General features: G+C 29.0%; 6 protein-coding genes across 11 annotated transcripts; 3 read left to right on the top strand and 3 right to left on the bottom strand.

The window, feature by feature from the left end:
- Nucleotides 1-495: 495 nt before the first annotated feature.
- LOC118068268 (PMS1 protein homolog 1-like) lies at nucleotides 496-3,848 on the top strand. The gene is made up of 7 exons (XM_035085547.1): nucleotides 496-665; nucleotides 738-858; nucleotides 923-1,087; nucleotides 1,167-2,344; nucleotides 2,421-2,562; nucleotides 2,622-3,112; nucleotides 3,202-3,848. Exons 1-7 carry the CDS (start codon nucleotides 528-530, stop codon nucleotides 3,292-3,294), a joined length of 2,328 nt encoding a protein of 775 aa, XP_034941438.1. The 5' UTR covers nucleotides 496-527; the 3' UTR covers nucleotides 3,295-3,848.
- A 154-nt stretch (nucleotides 3,849-4,002) lies between these two features.
- On the top strand, nucleotides 4,003-7,117 carry LOC118068269 (calcium-independent phospholipase A2-gamma-like). Of its 2 annotated transcripts, none has more exons than XM_035085548.1 (5): nucleotides 4,003-4,307; nucleotides 4,750-5,591; nucleotides 5,676-5,888; nucleotides 6,112-6,320; nucleotides 6,393-7,117. In XM_035085548.1, exons 1-5 carry the CDS (start codon nucleotides 4,255-4,257, stop codon nucleotides 7,050-7,052), a joined length of 1,977 nt encoding a protein of 658 aa, XP_034941439.1. In that variant the 5' UTR covers nucleotides 4,003-4,254; the 3' UTR covers nucleotides 7,053-7,117. The 2 variants fall into 2 exon arrangements, with proteins under 2 accessions (XP_034941439.1, XP_034941440.1); XM_035085549.1 differs by lacking the exon at nucleotides 4,003-4,307 and adding an exon at nucleotides 4,347-4,627.
- A 631-nt stretch (nucleotides 7,118-7,748) lies between these two features.
- alpha-Man-Ib (alpha-Mannosidase class I b) lies at nucleotides 7,749-10,870 on the bottom strand. Its single transcript, XM_035085550.1, has 4 exons — nucleotides 10,547-10,870; nucleotides 10,270-10,440; nucleotides 9,605-9,959; nucleotides 7,749-9,530 (listed from the first exon to the last, which is right to left on the bottom strand). Exons 1-4 carry the CDS (start codon nucleotides 10,643-10,645, stop codon nucleotides 8,344-8,346), a joined length of 1,812 nt encoding a protein of 603 aa, XP_034941441.1. The 5' UTR covers nucleotides 10,646-10,870; the 3' UTR covers nucleotides 7,749-8,343.
- Nucleotides 10,871-11,401: 531 nt separating this feature from the next.
- On the bottom strand, nucleotides 11,402-13,142 carry LOC118068307 (odorant receptor 85b-like). Its single transcript, XM_035085608.1, has 7 exons — nucleotides 13,116-13,142; nucleotides 12,534-12,984; nucleotides 12,138-12,438; nucleotides 11,978-12,077; nucleotides 11,807-11,905; nucleotides 11,552-11,707; nucleotides 11,402-11,467 (listed from the first exon to the last, which is right to left on the bottom strand). Exons 1-7 carry the CDS (start codon nucleotides 13,140-13,142, stop codon nucleotides 11,402-11,404), a joined length of 1,200 nt encoding a protein of 399 aa, XP_034941499.1.
- Nucleotides 13,143-13,946: 804 nt separating this feature from the next.
- On the top strand, nucleotides 13,947-16,103 carry CcnQ (cyclin-Q). Of its 3 annotated transcripts, XM_035086049.1 has the most exons (7): nucleotides 13,947-14,133; nucleotides 14,351-14,484; nucleotides 14,566-14,663; nucleotides 14,742-14,960; nucleotides 15,035-15,265; nucleotides 15,346-15,439; nucleotides 16,084-16,103. In XM_035086049.1, the coding sequence occupies exons 1-7, from the start codon at nucleotides 14,096-14,098 to the stop codon at nucleotides 16,086-16,088; spliced, it is 819 nt and encodes a 272-aa protein (XP_034941940.1). In that variant the 5' UTR covers nucleotides 13,947-14,095; the 3' UTR covers nucleotides 16,089-16,103. The 3 variants fall into 3 exon arrangements, with proteins under 3 accessions (XP_034941940.1, XP_034941942.1, XP_034941943.1); XM_035086051.1 differs by lacking the exons at nucleotides 13,947-14,133; nucleotides 16,084-16,103 and adding an exon at nucleotides 14,154-14,278 and having other exon boundaries at nucleotides 15,346-15,706; XM_035086052.1 differs by lacking the exons at nucleotides 13,947-14,133; nucleotides 16,084-16,103 and adding an exon at nucleotides 14,161-14,282 and having other exon boundaries at nucleotides 15,346-15,706.
- LOC118068569 (ADP-ribosylation factor-like protein 6-interacting protein 6) lies at nucleotides 15,835-16,969 on the bottom strand. Of its 3 annotated transcripts, none has more exons than XM_035086054.1 (4): nucleotides 16,807-16,969; nucleotides 16,459-16,724; nucleotides 16,137-16,320; nucleotides 15,835-16,056 (listed from the first exon to the last, which is right to left on the bottom strand). In XM_035086054.1, the coding sequence occupies exons 2-4, from the start codon at nucleotides 16,625-16,627 to the stop codon at nucleotides 15,966-15,968; spliced, it is 444 nt and encodes a 147-aa protein (XP_034941945.1). In that variant the 5' UTR covers nucleotides 16,628-16,724; nucleotides 16,807-16,969; the 3' UTR covers nucleotides 15,835-15,965. The 3 variants fall into 3 exon arrangements, 2 of the variants coding, with proteins under 2 accessions (XP_034941945.1, XP_034941944.1); XM_035086053.1 differs by having other exon boundaries at nucleotides 16,137-16,386; XR_004690525.1 differs by having other exon boundaries at nucleotides 15,866-16,056; nucleotides 16,137-16,381.
- Between the last annotated feature and the right edge of the window lie 7,794 nt (nucleotides 16,970-24,763).

The raw sequence follows: 24,763 nt of genomic DNA on the forward strand, positions 1-24,763 counted from the left end.
TATATTTATGTAAATTTCATTTTCTGATTATCATGATTACTATCAAAGAATAAATTTTTCTCTGAATCAAGTGTGCAATTATTAACAAAATTTTTCAGGTAATTCAACGACCTACAAATTAATTTATGCAATATTCTTTTTTATATTAAAAATTGTATTATTTTAAGTGAATATTATTCATATTTAATTTGTTTATGGTTGTACACTTAATATAGTATATTATTTTAGAAAAATTATATTTAAACATGCACTTTTGGAATGTATATTTTATAAATTGTAAATATAGTGCATGATAAAATCCACTTTGTAAAAATTTTTAAAAATATTCTGATTGGTGTATAAATTGAAATAAATCTCAGAATAACAAATGTTATCAATATTATATTCAATTATAAAATTTTCATTCATACGTAAAATCTTCAATACATATTCCAACCATTATTGTCCTGATTTCATAAGGAACATGGCGCTCACCTGTATCGCCCAAACAAACAACTTTAAATGAATATTATGTAAAGTTAATCATCATGTCAATCAAAGCTCTTGATAAATTCACCGTGAAGAAGTTAACTACTGCTCAAGTAATAACATCTATATATAGTGTTGTAAAAGAACTTGTTGAAAATGCCCTAGATGCTGATGCCAACCACATTGAGGTTATCTTGGTATGTTTACTTCAATCTTGTTTTAATTTATTTTAGTTATTATATGTTTTAACAAGAAAATACTTTTAATAGCAAGAAAAAGGATTGTCTTATATTGAAGTAAGGGATAATGGAAAAGGTATTGCTCCAGTTGATGCTCCATTTATGGGTTTACAAGCTTATACTTCAAAGCTCATCAGCTTTGATGATTTAGGTAATGTAGCAATTACATTATTTTCATTTAACTCAATATTTACTTAGAAATTTTTACTTATCAGATTCATTAGAGTCTTATGGATTCAGAGGTGAAGCTCTCAGTGCCCTTTGCAGAGTTTCTAATGTAAAAATAATCACCAGGACAAATTCAGATGATGCAGCAAGAAGCTACACCTTGGATCTTAATGGAACAATTGAAACAATTGAATTTTCACATAGATCTATTGGTAAAACAATAATTATTTAATGAATTATTACCTTCTTAATATGGGTATAAATGTATGATGTCAATCCATTTAATTATAGGAACAACCGTTCGAGTGGAGAATCTTTTTAAAAATTATCCAGTCAGACGACAATCAATTAGTAATTCAAAAAAAATTAATCAAGAAATGAAAGATATTGAAGAACTACTTAAAGACTATGGCATATGTCGTCCAGAAGTACGGTTCAGTTATGTGGTTGATAATTTATCCATTTTTTCCAAATTTCCTAAAAGTACTTACAAAGAATGTTTAAATGAAATTTATGGAGCAAAAGTTATTTTCAACTATGAATTTTTAAACTTTGAAGAAGATAATATTTTTGTTGAATTAGCGATTCCAAAAAAAGATTTAACAGATTTAACTCATATTTCTCATTTAAATTTTGCACATATTTCTGTCAACGCCAGGCCAATTAAATTCAAAGAATTTAAAGATCTCATTATGAAATTATTATCTCAGCATTTTGATGCTAAAATATCACAAAGGAAGAAACCATTATTTTTTCTAAAAATGAAAGTACCATATTCTTATGTAGATATTAATTTAGAACCGAATAAAACAGCGATTTTGTTAAAAAATAAGTCAGAGATATTAGATATAGTAACAAAGTTGTTGGTCGACTATTATACTCTTGAAGTAGAATGTGAAAAAGATGATAATACTTCAATTACAGGAACTCCAGCTTATTTTGATACTTTAAATGATAGTGTTACTGAAGATGAAGAAGTTGCAAACAAAAAAAGAAAATCCACTAATGAGAATAAAGCACCAAAAACTAAAAAACGCAAATCCAAAGATAATGATACTAATAAAGAAAACAATATTGATAATGACCTTGAAATATCTGAAATTAATACCGACCCCAACAAAGAACCGTCTCTACCATCAAATGAACCACTCAGTCAATTACCTAAAGTAGATTTAGGTGAAGATTTTAGTACTCAAGAAATTAGACACATTCCAGAATTGAATTCACTAGAAGTTGATGATATCATGCGAAAAATGATTTTAAGTAAATTGAACAAAGACATAAATCGTGATACAGAGAGTGATAAAGTTACAAGTTTAGATAAAGAACAAGTGAATATGGAGTTAGATAATATTCCAGAAATACTATCACAAGCTTTGGAGGAAAATACTAAAGATGAAAGTGAATTTAAATCACCAGAGAAAATAACAGAGGAACAATGGAGTAAAGGTCATTGTTTAAAATTACAGGTAATTGATTTATTACTTTTTTAATCTTCGTTTTCAAATTATCTATTAATATGTATAATTTTTGTAAATGTATAAGGGAGGAACTACTATTGGTATCAGTCGTCCAAGTGGCGAAAAAGCAAAAAAGTCTAAATCACAACTAAATAAAACTACACCAACTAAGAAAAATCTTGAATCAATAGGGTTTTCAAAATTTTGTCAAATAACTCGAGAAAGACGTAAGTATTACAATACATTATTTCAATGAATTATTTTTAAACTCATAAAATTATTGTAGTCTTAGAAAAAAATCCAAAAATGAATTCAGTAGAATTAGCAAAAGAAATATCAAAAGAATGGAAGCATTTAGACTCCGAAGAACGTCAGTACTTTCGAGATTTAGGTAGAAAAGAGAATCTATCACTATCAATAACTAGTGATTTAAATAAAAGCTCAAAGAAAAAAACGGTTTCGCCATTAACTCGTGAAAAAAATAAAAGCAGACTTTTACAACTAATAGAGAATGGAAAAAAGTATAGTGAAGCAAAGAAAACTGAAGCTTCAAATAAAACCACCAAAACTATTATTCCATGGGATGTCACTATGAATAAAGTTCGAGAGTATTGTTATTTAAAATCCCAAAATATTGAAAAAAATAAAAAAACTGTTATTGGACAATTGAAAGAAAATGTTTGGATTGTTAATTTAAATAGTCAGATATGGTTGTTGAATTCATTACAACTTTTTAATCAATTGAGTCTGTCAGAATCAGAAAATATAACGAGAAAAGTAAGTGATAGTTTATCAAACCAATGACAAATTAATTATACAATTACTTGAGGATAATAATAAATTATTAATTTTTAAAAATCTTACAGGATACATCAGACATTATAGAAACTTATCTGAAACGTTGGCTTCATGAAAAGGATGATATGAGTCTGTTGCACCCAATATTTAATCTCAATTGAACCAATCAATTTACGAAATAAATGCACTAATACATTTATTTCTTTGTTAATCTAAAATTGATTAATAATTATCTATTTTTAATCATATGTTTATTACTTTTACAAAATACGCAGTCTCAAAAATGAATTTCGATTGAAGTAAATAACAACCTTATTTACGTTTAGAAACATTAATGTTTTTATTGTGAAGTCCAATCACTGAGTAAATTATAAAATGCGTAATGCATTTGTTGTTTATGTTTGCAAATTATATGCATATAATCTCACGTGGTATTTGAATAGTTGAAATAACATAAACAAATAGTGGAGGCAGTAGTTAACAATATTGATTCGCAGAATAGAATGTTTTTCACCGATTGAAATGAACGCATATGAGTATGAAACCATTCAAACTCATGCCAAGAATGTTCGTCATCACAATATCGCGCGATACTATTTACGAATCATATCAGCCAAAACTGCATACTTTACCAATATAGATGAAACTATAAAAGAGGCTTTATTTTGTTTTGATACTCAGTCAAGTAAAACAACGCTCTTTTAAAAAACCTTAATACATTGATCTTGTGATCATTTTACAAACTTTTGAACTGTTCATACTCTTTTTAATTTTAATTTATTATTAATTAAAATAATAATAAGTCTAGTGTGAATAAATAAATATAACAAGTTGATTACAAACTTATAACTTATTATATTTAAAGTGATAATTGTAAAAAATCTTTAGTGTTATCCGAAGAAGACAGTTATCAAAACTTTAATAAGTTCGATAATAGATATTTCTCATTTTTGAAGAATTGTTTATTCATTTTTTTAAATTAATTATAAGTTTAAAAAATTATTGAATAAATTTTAAAGTATTACAGTAATTATTAAAATTGCATTAAAAGGTGAATTCAATTAACAATAATTATTAATAGCTGTGCAAATAAAGTTATTTACTTTATCGTAAATAAAAATATGGTTTTAAGCAGACATGTAAAGCACTATAGAAGAGGAATTTCCTTGACCAGGTAAGAAACAAATATTTAATAAGGAATGTTAAAGATTGTAGAGTACAGTTATAACATAAAGCGAACGGGTGACAGGTGTGTAGTTTGACAGTCGTTGCTGGAGCCACTTCGATAATATTTACGTGTCAAAAATACAGTATGGAAAGAAATGTTAAAAAGATAGGCAAACATAAACATAAACATGTGAAAGAATATTAAAATTGGCCAGTTAATAGTGTGACTTATTAGTTAACACGTGATTTCAATGAAGAACTTTCGAGATTCGCGTGTAATTTATATAGAACGAATTGGACGAAAATACTTCAATGATCAAGTTATAGGTTAGAGAATATTATTAACGTTAAATTACGTGTCATGTTTATAATTACTCTACGACGTAATTCATAATTTTTTTAAGAACTGATGTAAGTATTGTATTAACATTAATTTAATTCAATCACAGGAAAATTACTAACAGTACAACTAGTCAAGATGATCCAGCTTCTTTCAGAAGGATGGCAGAAAAGATTTCTAATTCCATGAACACTTTATCTAAATCAAAAGTCATTATGCAAAATCACTGGAAATCATTTGCGTTCTTGAAAACTTTCTTGAATAAATACGAGTACGCTAATAAACATCTTCAATGGAATGTTTACAAATATTGGATCAGCGTTACTCAACAGTTGGCAAATTCTACTCTTGGGAACAAAAGAAGTCTTTCTGTTATTGGAAGAACTACAAATAAAAATAACAAAACAATTGATGATCAAAAAAGTAATGAAAATAGTGAAACTTTGAAAGAAAAAAGTAATGTTTCCGTAGTAAAAGTCCAATTACCTAAAGAAGTCATTGAAAGGTCGTCAACATATAAAGTACCCGATAATAATAATACTCAAATCAATAGCAACATTCACAAAGAAGAACCTTCAGTAACAGCTGCAACTACATCAGATCAAGTCATACAAAGCACTAAAGATCAAATTTTAGCCTTACCACAAGTATTGAGTGATTTCTTTGTGAAATTTAATCCAATAATCAAGGATTCTCCACCTCTAATGACTGTTCCTAAATGGAAAAAATGTGCTACAAATAATGTTACCAAAAATAGTATTATTGCAAGAACTAAGCATGTATTGAATAGTATTACCACTGCAGAATCAAATGCTTCTCAACTAAGGAGAGTTGATGATTTATTAACTCATCTTGAACAGTATCCTGAAGCTCGATATCATGCCATTAAAGAAGGTGCAGTTAAAACACTGTTGAGAGTCCGAGAAAAATCTAAAGATGAAAACGTGAAAGGTAAAATATATTTTTATTTTTTATATTTATCTATTATTTAATAGTTGATTAATTTTAAAATGAATTTTATTTACTTTATTTTAGCATCTATAAGAGAAGCTCTCGCAGTTGTGGGATACGCAGATCCAGTTCCTCGACGAGGAATTAGAATTCTGGCAATTGATGGTGGTGGTATACGAGGTCTTGTTGCGATTGAAATGCTGAAAAAACTTGAAAAATTAACTGGTCAAAGAGTACATGAAATGTTTGATTACATGTGTGGAGTTAGTACTGGAGCAATTCTTCTAGCCAATTTAGGTATATATATATATATTTAATGTATTATTATTTTTTCATTCATTTAATATAATATTCATTTTTAATACTAAATCATTTTCAAACATCATGATTGCATGCAGCTACAAGATGGGATGGAAGTACTTATGGTACATTTTTTATTAAATTTTATAAATGAATTGTAATTATTTTAATTGAAATAATACCAGTTGTATTTAATTGAAAATATATTTATTCTTTACAGGATCAAGCAGAAGAAAATCATTAGATGAAATTTCTGATTTATACAAAGCATTAAGTAACAAAATCTTTAATCAAAGTGCTATCCTTGGTACAAGCACTTTAATGTGGAGTCATGCATACTATGACACAACTTTATGGGAAAAAATGTTGATAGAGCAATTAGGAGATGAAGAACTTATTAGAACTAATCGTGATCCAACGTCTCCAAAGGTAATTTAAATAATAGAAATTTTTCGATAATAGTTGAGAATGAATAAATTATTAATTGTTCAATAATTTTAGTTTTCAGCAATTGCTACAGTTTCCAACAATACCCAAGTAATGGCATATATCTTCAGGAATTACACTTTACCCCCAAAAGTACAAAGTCATTATATTGGATCTCATAGACATAAATTATGGGAATCAGTGAGAGCATCTGCTGCAGCTCCAACTTATTTTGAAGAATTTAAACATGGAAATTATATGCTTTCTGATGGTGGAATTTTAGTAAATAATCCTTGTGGAGTTGCTATTCATGAAGCTAAAAGAATTTGGCCAAATACTCCTATTCAATGTGTTGTTTCATTCGGAACTGGAAGAATTCCTCCCAATAGTCCACATAATGAAGAACAAACAGGTACAACAGGAACATCAAGTTGGAAGGAAAAATTCTATAAAATATTAGCCAGTGCTACTGATACTGAAGGTGTTCATACAATGCTAAATGAGTTATTACCTGATCACGTATACTACAGATTCAATCCTTATTTAACAGAAATGGTTGATATGGATGAATTGAGACCAGAAAAAATATCACTATTAGAGCAAGATGCTCAAATGTATATTCGTAGAAATGAAGACAAATTTATTCAGGCAGTAGAGGCTCTAAAACAAACAAAACCTATCTCACAAAAGGCATTAGATTGGATAAAACTTCAGAAAGAATTATTAGGATTGTGAATCCACTACTTACAAAAGCGTACGAAATTGTAAATGTATAAAATGCATTTCATTTTTTAATTTAATGTATTATAAAATCTATATATGTATTTATAATTAAGTGTAATTCCAACTGTGATATTTACCAGTACCAAGAAGAATATATTAAATAATTTACAATTCAATCTGATCATTACTGAAATTAGTAGACTTTCTCATAGAATTTTTAGATTCTTTAATATAATTTTATTCATTCCTATTATTTAGTTTGAGCACTGAAATTAGAATTATTATTATATTATTATGAACCTAAAATGAGAATTATGAATAAAAATATTTTAATATTATTCTTTATTCAATATGATAAATTCAATTTAATCCAACCAATATAATAAATTAGATAAATAACAAATTGATTGATTGGTTGATCAATCAATCATTGAACATCGTAATAACGTGCACTTGTTATTTCTTTACATTATTATCATCGTTATTATTGCATTATTGTTAATAATTTTATGTACAAATTACAGTTTATATATTTTGCCTATTAAAAAATTATTCGCCATTCACGAAAATAGTTCGTGGGATATCAGAAATATCTTATCAGTTTCTAAAATTTATAAACACTTCAAAGAATGTTATTTATCATTTCTATAAAATGCAACCACTACGAGTGGACCTTACAGTATAAAAAGTTAATCACAAAAATCAATGTTTAATAGTAGAATTATTTATCAAACATAATTGACGTTTACATAAATTAATAATAGACTAGATGTTTCTACTTGTTTCTCATTTTTTCTACCAGTCGTTATCATTTAAAATCCTTTTATGTCGCAAATTACATGATTTTATCAAAAAAAAAAATTGGTTTATAGTAAAAGTATAGTTCTAATAACAAAATTATAAATAGAAAAATTTTAAACTTACAACTTAACAATAACCAATTGATTTTAATCTTAAAATAATGTATATTTAAAAACAATATTTTCCTATCAACTTAAGAGACTTTAAGTCGCGATAAAAATAGTAATTGGTAGAAAATATGCATATAATTATGTTCTATAATGAAATTTTTCCCTAAAGTCATTTTTCTATTAAGAGTTCCGATTATCAAAAGTCTTTGCAAATTAATAACTTGAACTATCGTGGAAGAACGAATGAACATTTAAAACTTCAATCATTCATCTAAATTAAATTATGTAATTAGTTTATACTTAGTTAAATATTACTATAAAAATCATTTGCACTCCGTGTATTTAATTTCACAAAGACTTTCGTTAATTTCAGACAGAATAAAAAAGCTATTTTAAATTTCATACATAGGTAAAGGATGACCCTCAGAATTGAATACCCATCGATCAAGATCTACCAACTGCCTCGTATCGTCGAACAATAAATACAAGTACTTCAATGTCTCTGCATACCAGAAACTTTCAGTCATGTCACGAGGTCTTGTATTCAAAGGATTTCGTACATTACCGATGCTTGTGTAGCCATTCTCAACTTTTGTGTAATTTTCAAAACCTTGAAAAATTTTCCAGCCCCAATCTTGGTATGTTTTATTTCCAGTAAAGTACCACATATAAAAAAGGCTTTCAATAAATTCCGGACGTAATAAATTATGAGCATCGGTATTTTTGACATACATATCTAACTGATTATCATCTTCAATTCCTTGAACATTAAAATATGTAATTTCTGGGGCTAAAAAAGTTGGCTGTATAGCATAAGTTTGATAGCAGGTATTCGTGAGTTCTTTAGCCAAAGTCATGTGTTCATCGGGTAAACCATGGTGAACACCTAGAGCTAATGTTCCTGGTAAGTAACATGTTAAATGGTCCATTTTTGGTTTCATATCTCTTGAAACACCAATAAGTTCTGCTATGAATAAGTATTTATTTTTTGCAGTGCGCCTGACGAGATGTTTTTCAGTCCCATAAATTCCCAAAAGATAATCATCTCGTAAGTAATCAATGGTTTTCCCAGTTTGCAACCATTGTTTAAGTAAGTACTCGTAGTAACTATCTCCACGAGCTCCTAATGTAATTGTTGCGTGTTTTCTAAAAAGTCCAGTATTGGCATTAATGAAAATGGGAACTAATCCGTCATATTTTTCAAGTTCATGAATGTGCTCCGAAACTTTAGCAGCAGCTGTTTCGAATCTCGGTTGGCCGGTAATGCGACTAAGATCGCGAAATTCTAATTGAATAGATGTAACTTCACTTGTACTACTGTCTGGACCCCATTTAGGACTATGAGCACTCTTTGTACCTAAATTTACATCAGAATACGGCACCCCAGAGGTTGTAGAAAAAGCAGGCATCATGCGATCGCCCAGATCTGTAGCTTTGTCTAAGAATAATTTGTCACCCGAGAGATGATAGGCTGATAATAATCCACCAAGGACTCGTATTGTTACTTCGAAAAGATTCACGTCGCGGTTGAGATCGAATTTTAGATTATTTTCAACCCAATTACGAGCGTCTGTATACTCTAAAAATAGATCGATTTGAATTAATTCAACATAAAATACAATATATCATTTTTAAATGTTACCAAATATTTACCTTCATTCAAAGCCATCATATACATGGTATCTAACGAATCAACTATTGTAAGTCCTAATCCGAACCATTCATGATAACCTCTCGAAATAGGTTTAACATTATCACGACCCCAAGCATATTTTTTGTATCCTTTCCACGAATGTTTAAACGCTTTTACTATAGCTTTTTGTCGTTCATTCTGAGGCCCATTAAATTTGAGCACGTTGGGTTTAGGTTGAGGAGGTTCACCTATTTGATCGTCGTCTACTTGATTTATTTCTGGTGGGAACTCAGGTTCTTCAATTACCTGTCCTACCGCAGCACCTTCATTCTGATCTACATGATCATTATGATCAATATGAGTTTCTTCTATTATCTAAAAGAAAAATAAAGTATTGAATGCAATTAAATAATTTTCTTTTACAGAAAAATAAAAAAAAATTGATTATATAAGACTTTTTACGTAATAAAATGATTAGTATTATATCAGTACCACTATTTTATGAAAAACAATGGAAATTGAAAACACATGAATAAAAATAAGAGGAAACTTAACTTAAATGAACAAAAAAAAATTCAGCAGTTGGAGATCTATCAATTAATTGATTTATCTAGTTACATGATTCTATTAATATTTTAATTGGGACCAGATGAAATTAAGATATATTATAGTTTATCTTATTTACCTTGAATGTTTTTGTAGTAATTTTATCAAGATTGCCACCTTCATAATCAATTTCATTGTCAGAGATAGAGTTTAGATTGTCTCCCGGTAAAAAATAAAAGATGAGGAGAAGAATCGTTATAATTACAAAGTAACATATATTTCTCTGAAATCGGGATAGTTGGTTCCATTGCTGTAAAGGTTATTCATAAACAACAATTAACAAAAATTACACTGAGAGTACATTCCTTTTGAGAAAAATAAAATTAATCATATTAATTAAAAAATATGAGATTTACCCTCCACAAACTTCTTGATGATATTCGTGTATTAATACCACTATCGTTGATATTTAAGCTGACATAGTCAGTACCATCAAAATTCCTCAAAGATTGCATTTTAAGGTTTGAGAGGTTATAACCATTTAATCCTCGGTCCAAAACAAATAAATTGACCGTCGGATTCTTAACCTTTTATTACACAACATCTATAATAATTTAATAACTCACAAAAATTATTCATTTATTAAATAACATTTTTATTTACTTTCCGGATGAAAAACATTCCCGGAATGTCGAAGTGTTATTTGCCAATGGCAACAATAAAAGCATGTTCTATAGGATAGTCTAGACAGCCAACTGCGCCAGCTGGTGATCTATGTTCTGCTAATGAAAATCATTTGTAAACATTAATTATTGTATTGATCACCGATGACATAATAAAATTATTGTAAAAAATTATTCAGTAGAGTATATTCGTATATGATATTGTTACAATGAATTGTAACAAAAAATAATCAATAACTACAGTAGTGTTTACCGACTTTTGTATCGACTTTATATCGAACAAAAATAGTTTTCAGAGCTCCAAAACGATAGATATTCATACAATTCATTTGATAAATAATATGTAATTATTTTTACAGTTTTAATAGAGTAATTTTTAAAACCATTATAAGAAGAACAATTTATAATAAAATTAATTTAAAAAAATGAGTAATACTTTTTTTTATTGATTTGCTTGAGATGCAGCTTTAATATACAATAAATTCAATCTAATTAACTGTGAAAATAACTTTGTTTCGAGAAAAATATTGCTATTTAATAAAATATTCAATAACAACTGTCAATGTAGTAAAAAGACTGTCAATATTATCAATTGGATTCGATTGTCAGAAAAGATCGAAGTACTGACAGATAACCCATTGCAGTTTTAACTACCTGTAAATTATTTCAATGTTATATTAACATATAACAAGTTTTAAAATTCAATGTAAGGTATTATAATTAAAGATAAATGCTAACATCAGTTAATGTACTTAAACAAAAAGCTCCAAATTTTCCGGCAGTCAATCCAAGAGGTTTTTGAGATCGAAGCATGCAAAATATAACATTCTTGGCAGTTTCTTGAGGCATTTCATACCATAAACAATCATAGTAAGCCTCACTTACTTTGTGGCTCTGTATTTTTATTAATATAATAATTTGTTATTTAAAAATACTTTAGATTATTAATATATCTGAAAATATTGCTCTATTATTTAACGAAGATCCAATTACCTCTGTAACAAGACTTTCTCCAACAACACAATGAGCATATAATATGAGAAAAACTAAGAATATAAAGACGAAAAAAGTCACAAGATCAGCACTTTGACCCTTTGCATAGTTCTATTGATAGATAATCGATCAATTATTTTTTTGGTCAAATACTTTCTTATGTTGACTTACACTCAACAGTTGATATCCTAAAATGCAAACAAGTGCAGTAGCACCGACTAAATGAACTAATAATGTTTCACTGAATGCTTCTTCTATACTTTTTCCCATTCTGAAAATAAATTTAACAAGCAATTCATTTAATAACAATGTTGATAGTTATAATCATTACTTCAATAATCTCTCATGCTCAATGATGATTTCATTGAATTCTTTCTCGCAAGATTCTGAATCTGCTTTTATAGCAGCTATTCTAAGAGCCAAAACAGCAAGTTTTCCACTAACATGAAATACTAAAGTAACCATTAAACAATCAGCAGCTGTTTGACCAAACCCGCTGACGAACACAAATGGAAAATGTGATGCATAAGTCAATACATAAATTCGGAAATCAGTTACTTCATAAAAAAGATGAAAACGATAAGGTAAAATAAATGGCATCGTTGAATTTTCTTCATTTAATTTTTCAATAACTAAAAATTCAAACGATTGAATAAACAATTTTTTTTTAATATAGATTATTAATTACAAATTTATTTACTCTAATAACTTTTTGATTTGTACTTACCTTCTGGAGGAGGACTGGTAATTGGTTTAGCGTAATAAGAAGTTGCAGTCATTGTAACAAAAGCGCATAGAAGTTTGATGAATAACTTGGCTCTATTCATGTAATCTATAAAAACTTTACTTTCTGTAGGAGTTTTGAAGGCTTTTATATCATAATCTTTGAAAGCTTCTGTAATCACTTCTCCTAGTTGACAATTATATTTTTTAAGCATCGCCATTCTTACGAGAATTTGAGTAAACGCCATATTTTCTGTTAAATTTTCAACTACATGTTCAAGATTGTTTATAAAAAGGAAAAGATCTAAATATTCCATAGCCATATGATAGACAAAATAACTAAAATTCATAAGGAAAATAAAACTGTTAGGATTATGAGGCCATAGACCGAGTGTTGATAATAGCCATTTATTCCAGGTAAGCACTTTAGCTACTTCATCAAGCACTTGCTGGTTCTACAAAAAATAATTTTATATCACAACAGTTTAATTAAAAACAAAGTTTTTATTATATATTATCGATATTTGCAGCAATAATTATAAAGTTAAATTATGCTTCTGTTGAGTTCTTTGAGAAAATTATTTACCGGAACTTGTGATTGTATTTCTTGCATGTTTTAATTGTTCTGAAGACACAAATCGAATGAATCAGAGTGAACGTGCAAAGTTCGAGGTAAACTCATATAATAATAGGGTACATCTTTCTATATAAATAGTTGATGAAAGCAATTAAAGTTTTTTCATTTTGTCTGTATCATTTTTACTCATTCTATAGACCAATTCGATGAATATTTCATCTTTTTTGTCATACTGTAAAGCTAACCATAATAAAATATAAAGCTTAACTAAAAATAAAAACTTCGAAGAATAATTTCTTGCGTTTAATAATTACGCTTACATCTAAATTTATTTTTCAGATGAAAGCAATAACTAACTTTTTTTTTAACGTTGTACTTTTATAAATATAGTTCTTCCAATAACCGATCATACTTTTTGTTAAAAAAAATTATTTTTCTGTTGTATTGCGACTATTTTCTATTGATAGATAGAATAGGTAAGTAAGCATAGATGTTATTTAATATAATTTGAACACAATAATATTTTTATTGATTAATCACGTCTATGTAATTAATAATGTGAAATTAAGCTAATAAAATAATAAAAATCACGATTTATAATTAAAGTTATAATATTAATGAAGTAAATAATAAATAAATATGTATAAAAAGTTCAAAGATTATTGGAAATGATTAATATAATAAGTTATAAATAATTTGTGATTTTACTCTTTTTCAAAAATTTAAATACTGGTGCCGTAATATTGTTGCGCCACCTACAGTTTATTTACGTATTTAATATTTTTGAATTCTTAAAATTTCGGAGTTTTATTTCTATGCTCACGTGTTTTTAGTACGAAAACACTTTGTTGATTTTCCACCGGTTTTTCTTTAAGATATTTGGAAGGTTATATTAAATGACTTGTTTACCGTAACGTGAGAAACGTTAAATTCAAAATATAGTGTATATTTAAATTATCTTACATTATCATTTATGTCTAAGTATAACTATGAACCCTATTGAGCCATTGAGTGCAGAAGGATTAAGGTAATTCAAAAATGTCATCTTAGAAGTTTTAAGGAGGGAGTTTTAGCGGTAGTCTATATAGATATAAGTGTATACACTTATGTGATATTGATAATTATTATAAAAACAGATGAATAATAATTGTAGTAATTCATATCTAGTAACAGTCGGTATACATAGCGATATATAAGTAATTCAGTTGGTGTTATCAATATTCCTATATTACTTTTGATTTCAGCTCAAAAATGAAAGATGTTATAGATGTTTTGGCAATGCAGCGTGAAAAGAGGAATACTTTACAAAAAAGTATTACCATTGATTACACAGCTGCTAATGATAGTTTTACTGTATCAAGGTTTATATTTGAATGTGGTAAGTAGCAGTAAAATAATTCAATAATTCATATTATCAGACATTATAAAATCAATAATGGCCTTTTTGGATGGTTACTAGGCATCAAGTTAGATGCACATCCCTTAACGATTGCCACTGCTGCTGTCTTATTTCATAGATTTGTCAGAGAAGCAACACCTCAAGGCTATGACTTATATGTAATTAACTACTTTTAGTTTGTGAATGATCTTATACATTGTTTATTAATGGAATTATTAATAAAAATTTTCTTTTAGTTAATTGCGGCAACTTGCTTGTATCTTGCCGGTAAAATAAAAGATGATGTTTTAAAAATCAGAGATGTCATGAATGTTGCATCAAATACACTTCATAGAGGATCTCAACCTTTAGAGCTTGGTGATCAGTATTGGAGTTTTCGTGATGCTATAGTCCAAGCGGAACTTTTAATTATGAGAATGCTTAAATTCCAAGTGGTTTTTGTTCATCCTCATAAGGTAATTGTTATTATATCTACTATTATGATGTTGATTTAATTATTCTTTAAAAATTCTATTATTAAATTTTACAGTATTTACTTCATTATTTACGGTCATTACAAGCTTGGTTTGGGGAAGAAGAATGGTCTAAATATCCAGTAGCAAAGACAAGCTTAGCATTACTACAAGATTTTCATCATACACCAATGATTTTAGACTACCCACCGAACTTTATTGCTATAGCTTGTATCAATTTAGCTCTACAAATATATGGTGTTGTTGTACCATTGATGGATGAATGTGATCAGCTTCCATGGTTTAATGTAAATTTTACTAAGTTTGTTTATAAAAATATTGATAATATAAGAGTGATAAACCTAAGAATATTTACATTTTTTATTAGGTATTCTGCAGAGAACTTACAAGAGAAAAGCTTTGGGAGATAATGGAGAAAATTATGGTGGCATATGATCCTGAACCAGAAACTCGAGACAATTGTTAAGTTGTTAAATGCATCATTATTATATGCTAATATTTACCATTACCACATTCAAAGGAACTTTAGTCATTAATATTTTTAATTAAATTAACAGTTTGTAATATCACATTGACAATATTGCTGAAATATACTTTCATAAATTTTTATAAAGAATATTTTCTTCAAGTTTTTACAGGTCAATAACACACAATACATTCTCGAACATAAAAACAGTTTTTCAATGTATATTTTTTATTTTTCATAAAAGATCAAGTTTTTGCAGTATTAAATATACTAATACATATGAACTATATGAAAGTATGACTTTGTAAATTTTTCATTTATAATTAATAACCAGTATTTCCATCTTTATATTAGAATATTGACAAGAAATGAAATAAAAATTTCAATTTGTATAAATCGAGTACACAATTACACGAATATATTATATATAATTAATATTGAATATTAAATAAAATAATAAGCATAACAATAATAAGTAAATAATTTAAGTCATGATGAATATTTGTTTTCGTGCTGTCATATCAAAGACACATGTATATAAATATAAGAACTCCATTTACTATACCCATTAAGTAATTTAAGGGAACTTTTGATTCATCACAATGTCTGATTCTATAACACAGATATAATTATAATTAGTATAATAACATTTATTTCATGGTACTCATATGCATTTGAATTACAATACTTACTTTTTTTTAGAAGGGCTAAATGGCGATGGGGGATTAATTCCAGGAATATAACTATCTTTATAAATAATGAACCAAGTGAATGCTGTGACTCCAAGTCCACTGCAGAGGGCTTTAAAAAACCATTTATTTTTTTGGAAAACATCTCTAGTATGAGATATAACATCATTTGGCAGTAAGAAGACATCTTGAAAATTAGAAAAATATAATTCTTTCGATATTATGTAATTATTTTTGATTATTAGAGGCTGTCCTAAACATAAATTGGAATAATAGTCATGGTCAAGTAAGAATTAGTTGATAAGATTTTTTAAAACTTTATTACCATAGAGGAGGTAGATTTTTCCGAGCACTATTGCTGATGATATTAAAAAAAGGCATACGCTGAAAGTCCATTCGTTCATTTCAAACTTCGATAAAGCCGAAGACCTTTTTTTATTCTCTTGCACTTTAATATCATCATTGCATTGATCATATTGAAAAAAGTTGGCCATTGTATTGAATTTATTTAATTTATATCAATATTTTTCAAAGTTGTTAGAATAATGTATTTTTGAATTGTGTATGTTGAACATGAGTTTGTATTCAAACCTGAAATGAATAATTTATAATGAATATTTACAGGAATACATGGACAGTTATTTAAAGTATAAAATTAAAAAAATGTGCTTACCTTTTATTAAATAAACTTTATGCTTACTTTTTCTCTTCACAGGCAGACAATCCTTTTAATAATTATTTTATATTTACATTTTTTTTATTTTTTCAAGAATACTTTAGGCTATGATTTTGGTTTTAATGGTGTCAGCATTATTTTACACCTGTAACAGAGACCAGTACTGATCTCTGACTAAACTAAACAGAGATATTGTGAAGAAAGAAAATATGGCCTTGTAGGTAAATTATTTAACATCGGTAAAGTAGAAAATTTTCCATTCTATTGCTGTAATTGCCTTATAGATGGCAATACTAATTTGAATTTGCAATTCAAATTTTGAACATCATTCTTTTATAATAAATAAAAAATTCATGTATTGATTAATCACAAAATACCCTTAATCAAATATCTATTCATCGATAGCAATATTAATTACATCCATTATTTAACTGTTGAAAATTATCATAAGAGTTCTACATTACCAATCATGCAGTAAAAGATTCACGTTCAGTAATAATGACATTTTTTTATTGTTTTTTATTTGATCAACATGTCGAATAATTGTTGTTTCTATATTATAATTGTTAGGATTACTTGTTACAGTCCTGATCGCGCTTTACTTAACTTTATTCTTTACATGAATAAGTTTTGTATATTTTTATACAATTAGAATTTTCATTTCTATTGTATATTCAGCAACGCAGTTTATAGGTTCATTCTATGATACAAGTATACATTCGAAAATAAAAAGTTCTGTGAGTAATTCTATACAATACCTTTAAACATTCCGAGGTTATTTATGATAATTAAAAACAAAAAAAAAATAATTCTACGGTTATATATAAATATAAGATAATGTTCTTTAATATGATTTATGAGTTGGCGTAAGTTTAACAAGTTTTTTCCCAGCTTTGGACCTTTTTATTGATACCGATCGTCTGAAAAAGTTTGAGAAAAAACTTTATAATAACTAAAAAATTATTTTTCGGATCTGTGTTGTAGAAAGTTGAAGTACTTCGAGTCCACGTAGATATCGACTACGGTTGAAAAGATGCAAAAATCGTATTTTGCGACAACCTCATCCCAACGTCTAGACGTCGACATATACCCAATTCCGGATGTCGTCAGTCGTGCTGCTACATAACTTATATCAAGTTTGACTTTGCATGAATTGACGATCGGGTGAAGCGAAGAACGGCAAACTTTCCCCTTTTTTTTATTTAGACGCTTGTTCGTTCATTCCGTTTCTGTCGTTCTCTAAAAGTCTACCTCAACATCTCAAGCGGGAACTTATATCCTCAAAAAAGAGTTTTCATGCAGTTTTGACGAGAAGAAGGAAGTCCAAAAACTCTTCTTGGGAATCGAAAATGACTTGTTGAGGTATTTTTTTTTCTTATATTCTCATATATTATTTATTTATCCTCTTAATAGAATTGTATCTATCTGTAACACAGTTTCTACACAGAATAGAACATTGTGAGTATTGTTGCAATATATATTCTGTAATCTTGACGTTTCAGAATGAAATGGAGTGTGCGGTAATTGAATTGAGAAACATTTCAACACTATCACACAAGAGTGAGCAGTACTGATGAATAGTTGTAGATTAGTGAGGAGTATGTATAGACAAGTAGAGACCAAAACAGGAATAGGGTAAGGAGGTCCATCGATCGGTAGGACAGTAATTACCATGATTGCTGTCACCCAATAATATCAGGTTGTACCTTGAACTGTTGTTACCAGTAACACCTTTGGATTCAAATTGATGTCTCTATACAGCTTGTAAGTAGACCAGTTGCCTATTCATATGAACAATATTATCAATACTTGCGTAATTATCAAGCAGATGCAATTTCTCATCAAGTTAAATACTTGTTGATATAAATTTAATGTCAATAGTAATTAGAGAGGTTTATTTCACGTAAAAGTTTGTAGATAAATTTATCCAATGGAGAAAAGTTTGGGTTGACAAATACATCAGCAAAAGTAATATTTATAAGACAAGGAGGTAGGGAAGAGAGTGGAGATGGTTTATGGAGCTTATATGTTTCCGTGAGGTTATACAGGCGGATTACAAGCAAGATGATCATGCCAATCAGAAGCAATAGGTAATTATGTAGCTTGGAAACTCCTCTATCACATCAATGATCTCTCGGAGCTTCGTATTTCATGCTGGCTTGACCAACGCCTTGATTTACTCAAACCCTCAATCCCTTTCCTATTTAATCCTAGAAAGTTTCTACCACGGTAAATATATTTTCCCTGTACTTTAATTGCCACTGAGTAATCACAGTCACTTTTAATTATAATCATTGGTGATATACAGTGATCACGAAAATAGGAAGAAGATAAATAATGAATTTGAGCATAAAATTGATAGAAAATTATAAAAGAGGTGATAATTAAAATATTAATTAAAACGATCTTGGCATAGTGTGAATAAATAATGATCTCGTTGTTAAAGAAAGATAAACTTGTGTTAGGTAAGCTATAATTTAAGCTGTCACAGTGTACTGTAAAATTTTCATGCTCTTTCTAACTTGGAAAATTTGCAAGTGCAAAACGTCACAGTAATTCGCCAACTGCTGTATTTCAAGTAGATTTTATACAAGAGATCTGATGCTGCTCAAGTGAAAATGAGAAGAATAGAAAATAGAAAAGCTATGAGAGAAACAAGTCTGCCCTGGACAGACCATAGAAATTTTCATCATATTTGTCACGACTCAATGCATACAGTTCAAAATATGACAAAATTTATAAACAAATACCTGGTACCAGAAGTTACGCGCAGTTGTATTTGGTTTTACATTTTCTTTTCATAATCTCATATAATCAAAGAAATAAAATGACTAAAAAACATTTTTTTTATTTTTAGTTTAATAATTTATCAAAAAAGGTGAATACTATTTTTATTTTACTATCGATTTATTTTTTATTGTTTTTTACATTTTGTTTTATTATCACAAAAGATGTACAACTATTATGATGATAATGAGCAAAAGCAGCATAAAAGTCGAATAATCTTATTATAACTCATATAGCAGGGACTCAAGAGCTACGTTTTATCACAGCTAGCACTTTTTAACATTCTCATTTTTATAATTATCAGCTAATAAAATTGGACTCCATCCTCTTTGATGTAGCAGAGGATAACAAGATAAACTATCGATCAAAGTATGGTGCTTTGAACACGTGGGACTGCCGTGAAATATAATGTTGAAAGGAGCGGGCGTCAAAGATCCCTTGTACATTTGATGGGTAACATGTAGCGTTGTAGATACAACAACTAACCGAAAACGAACGTGAACCCATTCTAGGGCAACGCGCTACGGTCTGCTCGTCAAACGCAAACCTCGATTCTGTCCGCAGCTTGTGTTTCCATCCGAGTGTCAGCCAATGAGTTAAAATCCAATAGTGGCGACTTTGAAGTGAAATATACCACACGGAGTTTGGGATTTAGTTGGTGAATCATGATGACAATAGGGGGAGAGAAAGTGAGAGAAAAAAAACGAATAAAAGGGAACACAGGGATGTTAAATAGTAAGCCTGCGGCATAAAAAGATAATTTATCTTAAAAAACATTCAAACATTAGCATTCAATTATTTAAATGTAATTCTTGGATATTTTTTCGGTAGTATATATATTTATAAATTGAAGGTAAGATTACTTTGGTAAGAAAAATAAAATGCTTTTTACTAAGGAAATATTTTAATAAAACTTGTTTTGAATAAATATTTTTGTTTGAAGTATTAGAAAAAAACTTGGAAATTTATTTTAAATTACATTCGATGTATATTTCGCACTATAAACATGGAGACGAGCTAGGCAAAAATGGAATTCCAATTTATTTTAGATTTTTAGAATTTATATTTAGAGTAAAATAAAAATAGAGGTATTTAAAATTTAAAAACAACTCAAAAAAGTTGAATTGTGTTGGTTATACACGTATTTGTTTAGCAATTGTCTGAAAATAAGAGCCTCCTTTTCCCTCAAACATTACAAAAGCTATAAAAATTTTCTTTGTATTTCTCACAAGTACAGAATGTTAAAATGATAAACATAAAGTAGGGAAAAAAAATTTTTTATTATAAAAATCTCTATTTTTATTTTTTAACAATTAGTAGTTGTACGATTCAAGAAAAAAACTTTCTCAGTCATTAAAAATTAAACTTTTAATACATTAAATAATTCTGTATCGTATTAAATTTATATTATTCAATTTTGAAAATTTTTGAAGTTTGTATTGTTAAAAATTCATAAACTATTGTTACAAATTCTATTCATGATAAATACAATAGTCAATTTACTCATGGAATTAATACCAAATCCAAATTTCTTTACATATTCCCGAGTAAAAATGATCAGTTTTTAGGCACGCCTAAAGGAGACCCAATTCGAGCCCAAATGATTTTTCAGGTTCTCAACGCGCCCAAATCAAACCTAAAACTAATTTGCAGGCCTAAAACACGCCTAATTGAAGCCCAAAAATATTCTCGAGGCCTAAAACACGCCCAATTGAAACCCAATAATACTTTCTAGGCCCACAACACGCCCAATTCGGGCCCAAAAATATTTTGCAGGCCTAAAACACGCCCAATTGAAGCCCAAAAATATTTTCGAGGCTTAAAACGCGCCCAATTCAAGCCCATTTTCTAAGATCATATTCGACAATGATGACAATAAATTATTACAAATGTAAATTTGTAGCACCAAAGTTAATTTGATGATAAGTTTTTATGACAATTTTTTTTTCTTTTCTAGATTTTTAAAATATTTTTGGGCTTGGATTGGGCGCATTATGGGCTTCAAAAATATTTTTGGGCTTCAATTGGGCGTGTTTTAGACCTGCAAAATAGTTTTAGGCCTGATTTGGGCGCGTTTTAGGCCTGCAAAATATTTTTGGGCCCGAATTGGGCGTGTTGTGGGCCTAGAAAGTATTATTGGGTTCCAATTGGGCTCCTTCAAAATTTAGACCTGTAATGGGCTTGTTTTGGGCACTGAAAATTTCTCTAAGTCAAGATTGGGCTTCAATCGGGCCTGTTTTGGGCTTCTTTTGAGCCTATTTATTTTTACTCAGGTTACATTGACATTAATATATTAATGGATAATATACCGAAAATTTCCGATTTTACTTCACTTTTTCTTTTCATTGACACTTGTAACAATAATGATAATACCAAAATACCGTATTGTAAATTATCAACATTAATTGAACATATTGAAACACAAAAACTTAATTACTTATTTGATGAGAAAAAAAGTTTTAAAGTATTATCTTATTTAAAATAATGTTTTTCTTGAAAATTAACTCTTTTATTTAATTTTGGTTCATTTTTGTTTCAGGTAACATTGATACAATTATTGACAATGAAACGAGCTTCATTCAATCAGATTTTCGAGAAAATGACGACAGGTGACATGTGAATTGAGTTTCTACGTATGTTCGGAATAATAATTCGTCGGGAACAGAGAAGTAGATTCGGGTACGAACCAAAGTCATTTGCCCAGTAACGCATCGACAGATCCGATTATCCTGGGCATGAGCCCGGGGACATGTGAAACGAATAGAGATCAACGTGCTGTACGATATCTCTGTGCATTCACCCGAGTGGAGTGAGGTTTTATGTGAAATGAAACAAAAGTCATTTATACTCTTATTCGTCAAATGCATTTTCTATTCTCTGGTGCTCTATATCTAGCAGGTAAAACTCTAATTATTGCTTGACTTGCAGGCATATATATATTTCATCAACTGCACTTTACGAGTAGCTTTTTTGTGGGGTATATGTTCACAACAATAACAGGAAAATTTTATAGCTTCAAAGACACTTTATGAATAATTAACTAAAACTTTGAAAGCTGTTCTACTGTAAGATAAAATATTGTGAAAAAATTTAGCTATAAATAATAAGATTGTATTATTATGCTCAAAGGTAGATAGAAAGAGAACGCTATAATACATCTCGTATATGTATACTGCAAGTAGTAAGTAAGTAAGTAAGTAAGTAAGCAAGTGAAAGAGCAGGGGAACTATCTCCCTACATTTCCCCTTTGTCTTGCTAGCTAAATTGACTCAAGGGAGTTGTACGAAAATTACGTTATCACTGGTGCGTGTAAGTACTACTGGTTCGCCTAGAGGCAAAACTGTTCTTCTCTTTCTTTATTCTTCTAATTTTCTATTCTCATTCCCTCGTGTATTGTGCGTCATCATGAAAAATATTAATATTGTACTATTTTGGGTGGAGGTTAAATTATTTGATCGCTTTTCTTGTTACCTTTTTTTTATTTTACTGTTGATGCTACTTAAGTATTCATTTTTACGATGAAAAATCATAAGAGGTGCCAATATGATCATATCAACTTTTTGATTTATATTAAAAAGTTTCAAATAGATAGTCCAGCCGGTTGAATCGCTATAAGAAAACTTGTTTGACCTGATAACACATGTGTTACCTTTAAAACTCATGCTTTTTTCACTTTTTCTTCCGTGTATCATTCATGCAAGTATAAATGGTAATTTTTCCTTTTGTTATATACACATATATATATATATATCTACTCACACACACGATATTCTGTTGCAGCAATCAAGACACATATCTGACTCATGGATATGCATTGTATTGACGTATCGTAGTTTGGATTTAGTCAACTCGTTTGTTTTCCTGTGTTACTGATGAATCTTTAACGCAAATTCCAAGGTGAAATACACATCGTGTATTCAAAGAATGTGTGTTGACTCTTCTATACACCTGCAACATTGCCATGTAATATTTAACAATGTAAAAAATTGTCCAATGACAACGAACAATTGACTTTGAATATTTATTATAATTCTTCTTTGGATTTTTAGTGATGAGAAGATTGAATAATATCTTTAATTTGTGTCGAATGCATCTCGTGATAGAGGTGCACATAAATAACTTGGAAATATGCATAAACATGAACTAGTGCAAGCGCCATTTATGCACATTTGTTTGCATGCAAGCCAGCATCAAGTTTACCCGTTATCCTTGTTTACGTTTCCCCAGATACAAAGCAAGATAACGATTTGTTCGTGATACATAGATTGACACATCGCTTGTTAATCCATAGATAAATGTAATGTTGAAAATACAAAAAAGTTTATTTCAATATAAATGCAATTTCAAGTAGGTTTCTAATAATAGATATAACTCACTCTCATATTGGAATTGTAAGAAGCTTTTTCGTGGTGGAAATAGAACGAATCAAACAAGAACTGGACGAATAGAATAGAAAGTTGAGATTGCACTGTAAGATGTTCCAGACAATTGCGTCAAGCAATAGAAGTAGTCAGATTGTGGTAGTAGTATTTGTGGTCTCTTGAACCATTTTAGTATATGGTACTATGGCTTTTTATCCTCTTTCTCATCTGATTCTAGCTGGCAGTAGAGAATCCCGTTATTTTAAGAAGAATTTAATCATTACGGGAATGAAATTCGAATGATGCCCGTGAATAGAATAGCAACCAACTTAGTAAGTTGGTAATAGAACTGACGCCTTTACAAACTTGATGAGTGCAAGAAAAGAAAGCGAAGACAGATAGGAAGGGTGCAGAGTAAAGCGGTTTCACTATGCCAAGAAGTAGGTCAAAAATAAGCAAAGAAAATAAGAGGAATTGCTGTGGAGTACCATTGTTGTCCAAGTGAACGATGTGCGAATAAATTCTAAGCTTGTTTTTACTTTTACGAAAGAAATTTCGTATTACTTACTTACTTACTTGATTCATATGATGTTGGAATTAAAAAAAAAGAGGGTAAAGGTTGATAGAAAAAGGATTTTCAATTAATCTAGTTTTGGTGATTTTTCCATTACATGTAAAATAGTGTGTGGTACATTCACAGCTTAGAGACAGGAAAATTACATGTGTAATATGCGTTCGTACAATTCCGTTGGGACGTTGAATAAGAGAGAAAGCATCGGAACAAGTTCATTTCGGTATCCATTTCA

The sequence above is a fragment of the Chelonus insularis genome, unplaced genomic scaffold (genome assembly GCF_013357705.1).
Source record: "Chelonus insularis isolate UGA/USDA-ARS -01 unplaced genomic scaffold, ASM1335770v1 contig_3_pilon, whole genome shotgun sequence".
Classification (NCBI taxonomy): Eukaryota; Metazoa; Arthropoda; class Insecta; order Hymenoptera; family Braconidae; genus Chelonus; species Chelonus insularis.

Excerpts from the sequence above, each read along its gene's own strand:
- LOC118068268 (XM_035085547.1), top strand. The coding sequence starts at position 528 with ATGTCAATCAAAGCTCTTGATAAATTCACCGTGAAGAAGTTAACTACT. Across the intron at positions 859-922 it reads CATCAGCTTTGATGATTTAG|ATTCATTAGAGTCTTATGGA; the intron begins GTAATGTAGCAA and ends TTTACTTATCAG. Across the intron at positions 3,113-3,201 it reads CAGAAAATATAACGAGAAAA|GATACATCAGACATTATAGA; the intron begins GTAAGTGATAGT and ends AAAATCTTACAG.
- CcnQ (XM_035086049.1), top strand. The coding sequence starts at position 14,096 with ATGAACCCTATTGAGCCATTGAGTGCAGAAGGATTAAG. Across the intron at positions 14,134-14,350 it reads TTGAGTGCAGAAGGATTAAG|CTCAAAAATGAAAGATGTTA; the intron begins GTAATTCAAAAA and ends TTTTGATTTCAG. Across the intron at positions 14,961-15,034 it reads TTTTTGTTCATCCTCATAAG|TATTTACTTCATTATTTACG; the intron begins GTAATTGTTATT and ends TAAATTTTACAG.
- LOC118068269 (XM_035085548.1), top strand. The coding sequence starts at position 4,255 with ATGGTTTTAAGCAGACATGTAAAGCACTATAGAAGAGGAATTTCCTTG. Across the intron at positions 5,889-6,111 it reads AATTCTTCTAGCCAATTTAG|GATCAAGCAGAAGAAAATCA; the intron begins GTATATATATAT and ends TATTCTTTACAG. Across the intron at positions 6,321-6,392 it reads GTGATCCAACGTCTCCAAAG|TTTTCAGCAATTGCTACAGT; the intron begins GTAATTTAAATA and ends CAATAATTTTAG.
- alpha-Man-Ib (XM_035085550.1), bottom strand. The coding sequence starts at position 10,645 with ATGCAATCTTTGAGGAATTTTGATGGTACTGACTATGTCAGCTTAAAT. Across the intron at positions 10,441-10,546 it reads CATCAAGAAGTTTGTGGAGG|CAATGGAACCAACTATCCCG; the intron begins GTAAATCTCATA and ends TAACCTTTACAG. Across the intron at positions 9,531-9,604 it reads TATGATGGCTTTGAATGAAG|AGTATACAGACGCTCGTAAT; the intron begins GTAAATATTTGG and ends ATCTATTTTTAG.
- LOC118068569 (XM_035086053.1), bottom strand. The coding sequence starts at position 16,627 with ATGGCCAACTTTTTTCAATATGATCAATGCAATGATGATATTAAAGTG. Across the intron at positions 16,387-16,458 it reads AAAAATCTACCTCCTCTATG|GACAGCCTCTAATAATCAAA; the intron begins GTAATAAAGTTT and ends ATTTATGTTTAG. Across the intron at positions 16,057-16,136 it reads TTTAGCCCTTCTAAAAAAAA|AATCAGACATTGTGATGAAT; the intron begins GTAAGTATTGTA and ends TCTGTGTTATAG.
- LOC118068307 (XM_035085608.1), bottom strand. The coding sequence starts at position 13,142 with ATGCAAGAAATACAATCACAAGTTCCG. Across the intron at positions 12,985-13,115 it reads AAATACAATCACAAGTTCCG|AACCAGCAAGTGCTTGATGA; the intron begins GTAAATAATTTT and ends TATTTTTTGTAG. Across the intron at positions 11,906-11,977 it reads TAGGATATCAACTGTTGAGT|GGTCAAAGTGCTGATCTTGT; the intron begins GTAAGTCAACAT and ends AACTATGCAAAG.